General features: G+C 29.4%; 1 protein-coding gene across 8 annotated transcripts in view; it reads right to left on the bottom strand.

The window, feature by feature from the left end:
• LOC107456143 (amine oxidase [flavin-containing]) overlaps positions 1 to 12,788 on the bottom strand; it is a 55,419-nt gene that overhangs the window by 28,858 nt on the left and 13,773 nt on the right. For 3 of the 8 annotated variants that reach the window (XM_043040099.2, XM_043040031.2, XM_071186165.1), the window contains exons 3-5: positions 12,415 to 12,552; positions 3,721 to 3,799; positions 337 to 478 (exon numbers count right to left, since the gene is read on the bottom strand). In XM_043040099.2, the coding sequence (XP_042896033.1) occupies positions 447 to 478; positions 3,721 to 3,799; positions 12,415 to 12,552 (249 nt within the window). In that variant the 3' untranslated portion in view covers positions 337 to 446. Of the gene's footprint in view, positions 1 to 336; positions 479 to 3,654; positions 3,800 to 8,718; positions 8,819 to 12,414; positions 12,553 to 12,788 lie in introns of those variants that run through there. The other 5 variants (XM_043040066.2, XM_071186161.1, XM_071186163.1 and 2 more) reach the window with 5 other exon arrangements.

Genomic DNA, 12,788 nt, shown 5'->3' with positions numbered 1-12,788 from the left:
TGGACATCTATCTACGAAATTGAACAAACCTTTTTGGACAGTCTTAAGTGATGGTAATAAATCTTCATATAAGTTAATCTTACCTCATAATCACATTTTTATGATTTAATAGATGATTGAATTTTGAAATTTTGTATATATATAAATATATATATATGTATATATATATATATATATATATATATCAAAGCATTACATGTATGAGCAATACAATATCTCTTTGCAAATTTATATATTTTATTTGCAGTGAAATACTCTGTGCATACAACATAAACAAATTGTAAGGTTAATTAATTACATTTTAATAATAAAAAAAAACAGATAACATCGACTAACCTGTCCGCCATTTGTTGTTGAAAAGATCCTCTTGCAACCTCCGCATTGTTTAATGTACCATATAAAACCTAACAATGAAGCATCGTAATGTTCTGAAGTGATAAATGCAGTCATAACATTGTTGAAAAATTGAGTCGCTCCCCTGAAATTAATAATATTAAGTAAAAACATAAAATATTATAATTAGTTTTTAATTATGACTTTCATAAGTTAATAATTTGAAAATTAAAAAAAAATCGATGTATATCAAGTTAAAATTGTTTAAGCAGATATGTTTAATATTAATTCGTTCGTTTTTCCTCCTTTCCTTAATCAAAACCATAAAAATAATTGCAAAAAATTTAACAGATTTATTGAAAAGAATAATCTCTAGAAATACACATTTGTCAATAATGATATAATATTAGATTCAAAAATTATAGTAAAACGACAACACCTTTCAAACGTTCATAACTAAGCACCCATTATCGAGAAAAACAAACACGTGAATAATAAAAAAAATTAAAAAATACGCATTACTTAGAGAAAAATGAAAGGCCTAGGTCAGTAGGGCGCTAAGCCCATGTCCAAGAGTTCGTGGGTTCGGTCTCCGCCGGTCGAAGACTCCCCGTGCAGTAAATGGTGACTGATGCACTTTAAATCTGTCGAGTCGCAAAGTCCTCCATGTTCCCATAACAAATCAGCACCTCTGGGGGTAGTGATCGGAGATCGATCGTTCTCAGATCCAGGTCAAAAATTACGAAATGTGGATGAATGAATGGATGTATCAATGGATCCACCCTATAAACGGGTGTGACGTGTGTGTGGCTGAACCATATATGGCCATATATGTTCTTGGCCATATATGGTGCCACTGAAAAACAAGAAACGCACCTTCTGCCCTAATTTGCTCGGTTTCACCAAGTAGGCCTGCAAGTGTGGCAAGTGGCATTGGAAACAACAACAACAGAGAAAAATGCAACGCATTGAGTATAAAATTAATTTCAATAATGTAAAAACAATTCTCGCCCTGTCTCATCAGCTTATCTAAATGCTCATTCATTGATGTCAATTCCCTTGCTAAGTTTCCTTGCTGACCCTCTCTATTTCGTCTGGAGATGTACCCTGCACTCATTTGCATATTTCGGTCCCAAACGCTACTCTTTGCAATTTCAGTTTTTCCCTCTTTTTTTGTTTTTTATTTCGCACTTAATCATTTTTTCAAATCTCTCGTTGTTAACATTTTGTTTATTCTTTTCATTTTTTAACGTTGTATTCTTTTCTTCATTAACTTGTTAGTTTGTCTTAATATTAGTCACCTGACTAACACTGGTAATATGCTGCTTTTTTCCCACCAAATATTAGAAACTAATGATTTTTTTCCACTAGAAAATTTTCTAGAACTATTTACGTTCAAAAAAATATGAAAAGTTTAAAAATTCTTAAAAATGTTTTTAGTTTTTTTTTTAAAAAAAATCTTTGTCTGGTTTTCCTGCAAGATTTGAACTTTTACATGCTACTTTTCGATAAAGCTAAAACAATAGCTATTTTCAACCTTTGCGCAAAAAAAAAACAGGAAAAAGGTTTAATATCTTTTCAGAGAACGACTTTTAATTATATTTCTGAAAAAAATACGGAAGTTTTTGTGTTTATGAGGAATTAAAAATATTCCAAACACATTCCCTGCTATACACTACCTGACGCGGTAGAAAAAAACTCGATGTGTCCTGTAGAATATAATAAATATTATTTTGGCTTCCTTTAGCAAGAGTGACAGCCAGCACACGGCCCGGATGTTTTTCCACCAGCTTTAGATAGATGACCATTGAAATTGACATTCAACGTCCGTCAACTGAATCAACCGAATCAACTGAAGTGTTTGGTGGCAGTAAAGATGGTCGATTTGGCTGGGTAAGATCTGAACTCGAATTTATTCCAAAAGTGTTCTATTGGATTTAGGTCGGGGCTCCGGGAAAGCCAGTTCAATTTTTAAACACCCTTTTTGTCAAACCATGGCTGCACAAGTCTCGTTGTGTGAATGAAGCAATTATTCTGCCGAAGGAGAAAGGGATCTTAGGCGGTCAGCGTAAAAATAGGTTGTTGTTTTTTGTAGTTCTGTAGTTGTAGTTTTGTAGTTTGTTTGTTCTATTAAATACTACTAAATTTCTTTCATTTGTCAAGTTACGAGTATTATGAAGAGACTAGTTTATTCGGTTTTCAATCATTGAAATTAAATGAAAATAAAGCTAAAAAGACTTTTAAAAAATGACGTGTGGAAAAAAGTGAAGATTTGCAAAAAAAAAAATTGAATTTTTTTTAATATTATTAAGAACATTTATCCAAAAACAATTATGTCAGTTATTTATTTGAGGTTTCAACATCTAGTTTTCTTCTTGGGTGAATTCAAATAAGAAAAGAACATCACAGCGTTCTTAATCTTAAATTATTTTGATTTAAAATTCTAAAAATAAATTTAAAATAAATTTATTTTCCGCATGCACACAGTTAAAATTTTAATTTAAAAATTATGGTATAATAACTGGCAGCAGTCGGTCCACCATAACGTTTTCGGTAAAGAACGTTTTTAACCTTAACAATTTGAAACCGTTTGCAATTAGAACGATTAAAAAACTATGTATACAAAACTATACGGTTTCAATCCATTTACGACTTGTATGGTATTAAAACCGTAAAAACGAAATTTAACTCGAAACTGGAGATAGCTTAGCAACTTTATGGTGCTGCAATCAAAGCATGAATAATAGTTTCCCAGGGTCACAAATTGGGGAGTGCAGGACCCTGGAAACTCTTCATGTGTTGGAGGTCTGTCTGTCTGTCATGAGATTGACAGATTAGCGCTCTCGGTTATAATATGTACCCATATGCAGGAAACTAAGAGTCTTCATTAGGTAGTTCTAGCTGGAGAAATAAAATTCTGGTTGCTTAACCTTATTAGGTTAAAGCAGTCAATAAACGTTTCTTTCTCACAGTTAACAGCTTGAATACCATCTTATTTATAGTTATTTGACTATTTAGTTTGAATATGGTAAAATAACAACTAAGCGACTTGTTATTTAGCCATTTCTCACCAAGTTTCTAATAATGTAGTTGAAAGATATTAAGTTTCACAGTTTCATCAAATAATTTAAGACTGACAAATTGAAAAAATCATGTCTTTGACAGTTCTGATTCCGCTACAAAAAAAAGTTGACCTTGATGATGTTTCTCTAGACTTTAATGACTATTTTATTTTCTTATTTAAATAATGGATTGTAATGCTTTATATCTAAATATTTTCTTTTTTGAGAACAACCTGTAAAAACCATGATTGTGAACTACCTTTTCAAACACTTGAGTAATTTTATAATATGTATAAATGTAAAGGCAAATTTTATAAATAGATACTTCGACCAAGCCACTCTTTGAATGTCATTGTATCCCATTCATCTGCTTTCGGTGCATTCCATGGAGCATTAGCAGGAATCTAAAAGAAAAATAAATTAGAGATACAAAGGTAAAGTTTCTCTAAAAGAAAAATAAATTAGAGATGCAATGGTAAAGTTTCTTTAAAAGAAAAATAAATTAAAGATACAAAGGTTAAGTTTTTCTAAAGGAAAAATAAATTAGAGATATAAAGGTAAAGTTTCTCTAAAAGAAAAATAAATTAGAGATACAAAGGTTGAGTTTCATTTCATAGGAAGGAGATTTAGAGAGAGTCAAAATTAAAATCCGACCGAAAAAAAAATACATTTTTATGTCTGATTTCGTAAATAATTAATTAGCATATATTAAGGTATCCCCTCTAGAGTTAGGATTTCTTGATCATTTATAAGTACGTGGTAATCAAACAAAAATGTATGATAATCAATTATAATCATTTAAAACTTTCTTTCTACTGTATAAGCTATACTATCTAATGAAAATTCTTAGATCGTTGCAAATTTCATGTATTATAAAAGTAAACAATTTACTTAACATTTCTATAATGTAGTTACGTATAGAAAAGCTTTTAAGTATATTGTATATAATTAATGTTTTTAAGCAATTGTAATTAAAGTATTTCTATAATGTAGTTGCAAAACATGAAGTCCAAAATTTTAGGATTTTTTTTAATACACTTTATCAATAAATGTTTAAAATCAAATGCTCAATTAGATGGCCGAAAAAAGAAATCAGAAAAAAAAGAAACGAAATTAGCTTTTATTTTATTGCGTATTTTTTTATTTATTTACAAAAAATTAAAAATAAAATAGAAATTTTAAAAATTTTTGTTGTTTTAATGCTGATATCTCTGTTAACATCCTTATTTTAAGCTCATGTTTAGTTCCTTGCATGGCCTTATGAAGGTAAAACATGAGCGAATTCGATGAGACATTTACGGAACTAAAATTCAACTAAATGTGTAACAACTGAAGAATCACTTGTTTTACAACGATAACCATTTTAATTTAAAAGTAAGGTACAAGAATACACTCTAATAAAATTTCTGCGTCTGCAGCTTCGAGAATGATTAGTTTAATAGTTAAAGTGTTCATTTTCATTTTTAATTTTTTTTAATAGGAAAAGTTACTCACAAATTCAAAAAACATATTGAATAACTTTTCACCTGATGGTCATATTTTCCATTACTTAGACATTCTCAATGGTCCGAGGGCGAAATATGCTAATTAATGAAAGCGAACGATTGTTTAACCACTTAACGATTGGTTAATTTTCAAGAAAAATGTCATAAAAGTGCCTATTTTTTTATACACGTATTTGATTAGTGCTGACATCTTGTTTAAAATAAAGTCACTATCTACAATTACCTTAAAAATATTCTGATACTGCCATCTGGTGTGTAAAATGAGAAATAAAATGTCTTCCGGGTAAAAGAAATGAATTATTTTTATTCTTATTGGCACGTTACTACTGAAAACTCCTGCCCGGGAATATCACGGGAGCGAGAAATAGAGGGCGAAACCTCACCCCGTCACTTTCACGGGAGCGAGAAGGAAGGGGTTAACCCATTTTTGACCAAGCATAGAAATAAAATGTGGTGTAATTTTCATTGAAATATGCTTAAATTGCATTTATTCAGAAACAAAAAAATATTCATACATGAAAAATGATATTTTATTTTGAAAATAAAATGGTTCGTATGTATACCATTGACCAAAGTATACAAACCATTTAGTCGAACACTAACTGTTTTGTTTTAATTTTATTTCATTTACAGAACTCTTAACTTCAATCATCCATAAAGGCATATGATTAATCTCAATTGGAATAATTATCCATTTTCAAAAAGTCAAATTTGTTAATTACCGTCTCAAGCTCTGAAGCTATAAGCGTAGTTTAAAGATTTCTGAACATAACGTGTTAACTTCAACTGAATTACTAATATCTTATAGATGTTTGCAGAGCCCTTGAAAATAGCAGAAAATTAAAATTAACGAAAAATATAAGTCCTGGTGGTATTAAAATGGTGCGTTTAAGCACCTATGGCCAAAAATGGGTTTCGATACCAAATCAAACACAAAAACATACTTTCTCTAAATAAACAGACCTATTTTTCAACTAATTTGGATTTTTAATCCTCCAAATGAAGGAGGTAGCCGCAATCTAGAAAATATGGCCCCAATAGTAGTTAAGCTTCCTGATCTTAATTTTACATTTTGTGTAATTCACCATAACTCGACTTACTTCGATTGAACTTTTCAATTTTTTTTAAGTGAATCGAAAAAATTTTTACACTATTATGAAATTCATTTATCCAAAAATTATTCTTTGTAAAAAAATAATTTTTAATAAGTATTTTTCCTTATTTTATCAATAAGGGAAAAACTTTCTTATTGAATTATATAGTTTAGATATATTTGCATCATCTTGTAGTTTTAAATGACAAAAAACAAACTTACTTCTTCAAGTGAACTCTTCAAATTTTTTTAAGTGAATCGAAAAAATTTGTACACTATTATAAAATTCATTTATCCAAAATTTATTCTTCAAAAAAAAAATATTTTTGAATAATTATTTTTTCCTCATTTTATTAATAAGTGATAAACGCTTAGTTTTGAACTATATAGTAAAGATATATATTTGCATCATCTTATAGTTTATTTTTACACCATTACATATTTTTACACCACCTTCTAGTTTTAAATGACAAAATACAAACTTTGAGCAAAATCAGCAATAGTTTTTGAAAAATTGAATGATAACTACAAGAACTTTTAAACAAAACCTTCGCGTTACATTTAAGGTAAGCTCTCGAATCATTAAGGTTGAGTTTTAATACATGAAAATCCAATTATTAGATCATATATTATTTAGGGTGCTCACTTTTGTTTTGCGCACTGTACATTCTCAGAGAAATTAGTTCTGTGTTGCACCATTATATCAGAACCTTGAACCATAATACTATGCGGTTTTACCGCTGTCTAAAATCCAACCATAATATCGTTCATAAAGTGCATTAAAAGGGTTCATTTAACCACCATGCTTAGTTTGCACGAGAAAGGAAAAACATTATGGTTCAGTGCTTTCCAGAATAACTAAGTGCTAAAAAATAAATAAAATTTAAAAATTAAAAAAAAATGTTTTTGATAATTTTTGTTGATATAGTTGGAACTTTTCACTTTCTGAATTTCGATGCATTCGCACAAAAATCAAATCTGTAGTTTTAAAAGTTGCAGTTAGTTATCTGTAGTTTTACTAATTGCGATACTAATAGTTAAAAACTGTAGTCAAGACTTTAATGGTAAATTGCAAATTTTTCTTCGTAAATTTTGTTTTTGTTTAAACTAAATTTCTAAAAAGATTCTAGTTAATCTTTTTTATTTTTTATATTGTTAGAGAAAAATATAGAAAATTTTGAATTATTTATTTATTGCTTTGAAATTAAAGTGAATGAGAACGTACCTTTAGAGAAAAATAATAAAATATGAATTATATTAACATATATTTCTAGTTTCGAAATGTTGCAGTAAGCAATATTATTTAAACTATCACTTTAACTATCTAGAAAACTTTTCTTCGTTAAATGAATTGGAAATGTAATCATTGGAATAAAATCATATAACTCTTATGCTACAATAAATTAAAAAAGAATTGTATTAATTTCTTTATTCTACTAAATTTTTTAACAAAATAGAAATAGTAATAATTTCTTTATCCTACTAACATTTTCAAAAAATTAGCAATTATAAACTGGTTGGGGTATAATTGATAAAAGCTATTTTTTACTATTTTTTGATGCCCCAAGTAAGAACTTCCTTTACAATTACTGTTTAATTCTATATAATCTAACTATATTACTTTATTGAGTATCTTTACCATTTTATATATATAAAATTTTCGTCAAAAATAAATGTTTTTCCTTTTTTTTGTTTAAATCAAATTAATATTTCGTAAATTTTTCGTTGCCCTGCTCTACCCTTTGTTAACGGAATTTTTGTAAGAGTTAAAATGATAAAACAGGCTGCGTTTTAAAATTACGACACAGAAATCTTAAAACTTTAATTGCACTAACAATATTTTAAAATTTTCTGTTATCCTGACCCCAAGCGGTGTTAACTTAATTTTTATAGAAGATTGAATAATAAAATATACAGTAGCTTAAAATTGCGGTACAGAAATCTTAAAACTTTAACTAAATTAAAATTACTTTGAAATTTTAATTTTTCCGCCAAATCCTGTGCTAACATAATTTTTATAGAAAATGTGCTGTAGTTTAAAATTACTGACAAAAATCATAAAACTTCGATTTCTGTGCAGTAGTAGTTCTTGCTTTACAGCAAAGAAAACACTCGCACAAACAAGATTGTCATAGAGGTTAGAGCTGTCCGTTTTGGAGACAAACGCACCGACCACCCATACTTCTTAAGCTAACTGGTAGCTATTGGTCAGAAGCCATGTGGCTTGAAGCGGCCACCAGGGACTCAATGTTTTCAACATTGCTATTTAGCAGTTTTCAGTTGAATTAAATGATCCTTAACAATAAAAGAACTAAATCTTAACGATTTTAAACAGCTAATTTTTAAATCGAATCTAATTTTTAAACAGCAGATGCATGTAATTGAGAATTTCTAGTTTTACATGCAAGAGGTCTGTATTTTTTTATATATATTTCGGGAGTAGTTTTATTAAAATTAGTTTCATTCAAATTAATCCTTGCTTCTTTATTACCTACAATTATTTTAACCTCCTGAACTGTAATTAAATATTAAATGGTACTCGTTAATCAAGTAAGAAATCCTCAGACATCTTGAGACCCTTACATAGAGCTAAACACGATTTAAAAAACAATACCTTTTATCATACAAACAAACTATCCGTTACACTAGCACTGTTTTTTTTATTTAAAAAAAAACAGTGATAATGACTTGAAGTGTAAATCAAATTTTGGTCAATCCTACTTACTTCTTCTCCCAATTAAATACAATATATTATTGATGTCCATGCAAATGAAAAGATTTCTTAAAACAGGAATACTGCTCGGCTTGAAAGGAGTTCGTTTACCCTGAAAGTAAATGGCTAACATAATAACAGTACATTAATGCATCAATATTACATTGTTAGAAATTTCTGGGGAAAAATGGTTTGAATAAGAATTTATTTAATTGATATTTCACCATATTCAAACAAAATAGTCAAATAACCTTAAATAAAATGCTATTCAAACTGTGAACTGCAAGAAAGACAGTTTAAACTGCTTTCATCAAATACGTTTAAGCAACCAGAATTTTATCGCATCAACTAGGCCCTTCAAATAAGCCACTTAGCTCCTTGCAGCTGGGTGCATGTTACCATATTCAAACAAAAGAGTCAAATAACCGTAAAAAAAATGCTATTCAAACTGTAAACTGCGAGACAGACCGTTTAAACTGCTTTCATCAAATACGTTTAAGCTACCAGAATTTTATCGCATTGACTAGGCCCTTCAAATAAGCCACTTAGTTCCTTGCAGCTGGATACATGTTACCATATTCAAACAAAAGAGTCAAATAACCGTAGAAAAATGCTATTCAAACTGTAAACTGCGAGAAAGACCGTTTAAACTGCTTTCATCAAATACGTTTAAGCAACAAGAATTTTATCGCATCAACTAGGCCCTTCAAATAAGCCACTTAGTTTCTTGCAGCTGGATACATGTTACCATATTCAAACAAAAGATTCTAATAACCCGTAGAAAAATGCTATTCAAACTGTAAACTGCGAGAAAGACCGTTTAAACTGCTTTCATCAAATACGTTTAAGCAACCAGAATTTTATCGCATCAACTAGGCACTTCAAATAAGCCACTTAGTCTCTTGCAGCTGGATGCATGTTACCATATTCAAACAAAAGAGTCAAATAACCGTAGAAAAATGCTATTCAAACTGTAAACTGCGAGAAAGACTGTTTAAACAGCTTTCATCAAATACGTTTAAGCAACCAGAATTTCATCGCATTGACTAGGCCCTTCAAATAAGCCACTTAGTTCCTTACAGCTGGGTACATGTTGTTGCCCAGAGGGTTAATCTGTCAATCTCATGACCGACAGACCGGGGTTTCGAGTCCCAGTATTGGCACCAAAATATTTCCTCCATTCCCTTCACATGAAGAGTTTTCAGTGTCTTGCTTCCCCTGTTTGTTACCCTGGACTTTCAGAATACAATAGTCTCGTTCTCGCATAGTTTACTGCATCATAAAGCTGCTTAGCAAGCAAGCAAAAAACTAGCATTTCCCATCTCTAACGATAGGTGAAGCAACCAGATAAACTGATTAAACCACAATCCAAGGTTAATTTGAAGGCACTCAATTCAATCATAACCTAACTTCAATCCCCATTACTTAACAAAAAGCCTATCTCCAATGTCCAGTTAAATTTGCGGTTTTGAAACCATGCTAGTTGTAAATGGTTGAAAAAACCACATAGTTTTATATTTATGATTTTTCAACCCTACTAGTTGAAAAAAGATTCAAAATCGTAAAGGTTAAAAATGTTCTTTACCTTAAACATTAAGATTAATTGGATAGATTGATTATTGCCAGTTATTTTACTGTAATTTTAAAATGAAAATTCTAACAGTGTAGTAAAAGTTGCCAGGAGTTTATTAAAATTTAAAAATATTAAAATCTAAAAGGTGGTCTAGACATAAGCATGTAATACATATACTTATAGTACACTTCTAATATTAAATATGAAGTTTTAACGCTAGAAACACGTAAATATAGCACATTCATCAGTGAAAATTACTGATTGCCCCAAGAAATTATGTTAAGAGCTTATTGAACTGCAAAATTAAAAATGAGAACAGATTACTTAAAAGAGATTGCTCTTTACATGCAATTTAAATAAAAGCTGAAAAATTAAGTGCACTACTCAATTTGATCTTTTTCCTGTGAAACTTTTATCGCTATATGGCTAAAGGGAAAGTGGCTCTGAAATAAAGTTATCAATGAAATCTAGAAAGTAAATATACGTCGTCATTAATTTAATGTCATACGGGTATTTAAATGACCTCCATGTAAATCATTGAACAAATGATCAAAAAACTAAATTAATGAAAACTTTAAAAAAATTAGCTTTAGATAAAGTTTTAAAATTGCGATCTATATTTATTTTTCGTACAAAATTGCTAGAGATTTCAATTTTATGTTGACAAGAAATAAATTTGATAAAAATGACAATCACAATAATGATAAATGTTAGAAAGAAGGAAGATAATGTAATATTTAATTTTTAACTTATAATCTCAACATTGCCCGCTCAATGTTAAGATTATTTTAAAACGAAACTCACTGTTCAAACAAAAGCAAAAAAACTCTTATCTATTTTCTTTTCTTGAGAATTGCTGGGTCGGACATTTCTTTAAATTGAAGAAATGAATATTTTCTCTTGTTTTGCTAATATCGATTAGAAAACGCTTATATCGATTAACATAAATACAAACATACTGCATAAAACAAAAAGACTGCATACACTGTAGAAAAAAATCCGTTTAAAATACGATAAAAAATTCTGGCACTCTCATTGCAGCATCCGTAAATTCTATTCTTACCTTGATATTTTACGCCATCCTTTTTCCAGAAATAATTATTTCATTGCAACCATTGAGTAAATATTGGTGCAAAAATTGCTGTAAAATTTAACGACTTCGTAAAATTTAAGGGTAAAAAGTAACGGCCCTCAGGATACTGGCACTTTTTACCATACTTTTATCCAGAATTAGTTACAGTGTGGGAAGGAGTAATTAATCATTTGTGAAATTTATTTAAATTTTAGCCAAGTAAGAGATTTTATAAATAAAAGATTTTTTTTAAAAAAAAACGGTGGTTTAACTGCTACGACATATGGTTAATTGTAGACATGACCCGTTGTAAAAATTCGAATAGTTACAATACCAATAATCACAACATCATAACAATCGCACTTCGATATCCCCTAATCAATTCATGATCAAATAACTTCGATTCCTTATGCGTACCGCATCTGAGCTTTCCAAGTGCCATCATACTATGTGTACCATCTACTGGAGAACGCTTTCATGCATCCGGTAACAACTGCATTGAAGACGTAACAGTAAGAATTAAGCAAGTCTTTAAGTAGATGGAGAAAAAAATTCTGTTAAAATTACCGTACTGTAAAGTAATGACATTTCTGGTAAAAAATAAAAAATAAGGAAGAACATAATTCTGGTTAATAAATCTAGTTATTTGGTAATTCTTTTGTTCAAGTGATAGCGGTATAGTGGATATTCCGGTTTTTGTAATTATAACTCTTATTACCGCACATTTAGCAACAAATACAAAACTGAAAGGTAAATTTAACCAAAAAAATGGTTTCTATGTAATGACTTAAGGTATTATGATAATATTACCGAATTCTATCACATTTACCACATATTATGAAACCTTATTGTATAGTTTACTTTATCAAAGTGGGTCGGGAAATATTGCCAAGCTTTTTCGTGTTTCCATGTACACGATATATTTTATAATATTCCGGTAATGCTAATTTAACCATATTTTTTTTTCTTAATGCAGATGTTTCAGTTTTAAGTAATTATAATTTATTTCGTAAAGCAAACTTAAACCAGTGTGTATCTTTCAGAACAATGGAATGGAGCTTACGTTATTGTAATGAACTAAATTTTCTTTTTCGTGTACTTTATAATTTTCTATCCCGAATTCTTCTGCCATTCGAAGCAGGCGATTCTGACTTGGTCCAACATAAGCGGCTCCAAGATCAACATAGTCCACCTTAGGATTCTAAAATTAAATTAATAAAAATATTGTTTTAAAAGTAAAGCAATTTTCAACATGATTCTTTTGTTTATAGTTTATCAAAGGCAGTTAAGTAAAATGTTAGTGAAAAAAAGAAATGATAAAATTGAAGAGTGTATAACTATTTTCAACAAAAAAAATATAATAATTTCTGTAATTATAATTTCTATGAAAAGCATAATTCAGTTTATTGTATTATTCAATTTATCTTATTATTCAGT

This window comes from Parasteatoda tepidariorum, chromosome 10 (assembly GCF_043381705.1).
Source record: "Parasteatoda tepidariorum isolate YZ-2023 chromosome 10, CAS_Ptep_4.0, whole genome shotgun sequence".
Lineage (NCBI taxonomy): Eukaryota > Metazoa > Arthropoda > Arachnida > Araneae > Theridiidae > Parasteatoda > Parasteatoda tepidariorum.
The sequence above is the reverse complement of the archived record's forward strand: the minus strand, read 5'-3'. Positions and strand labels throughout refer to the sequence as shown.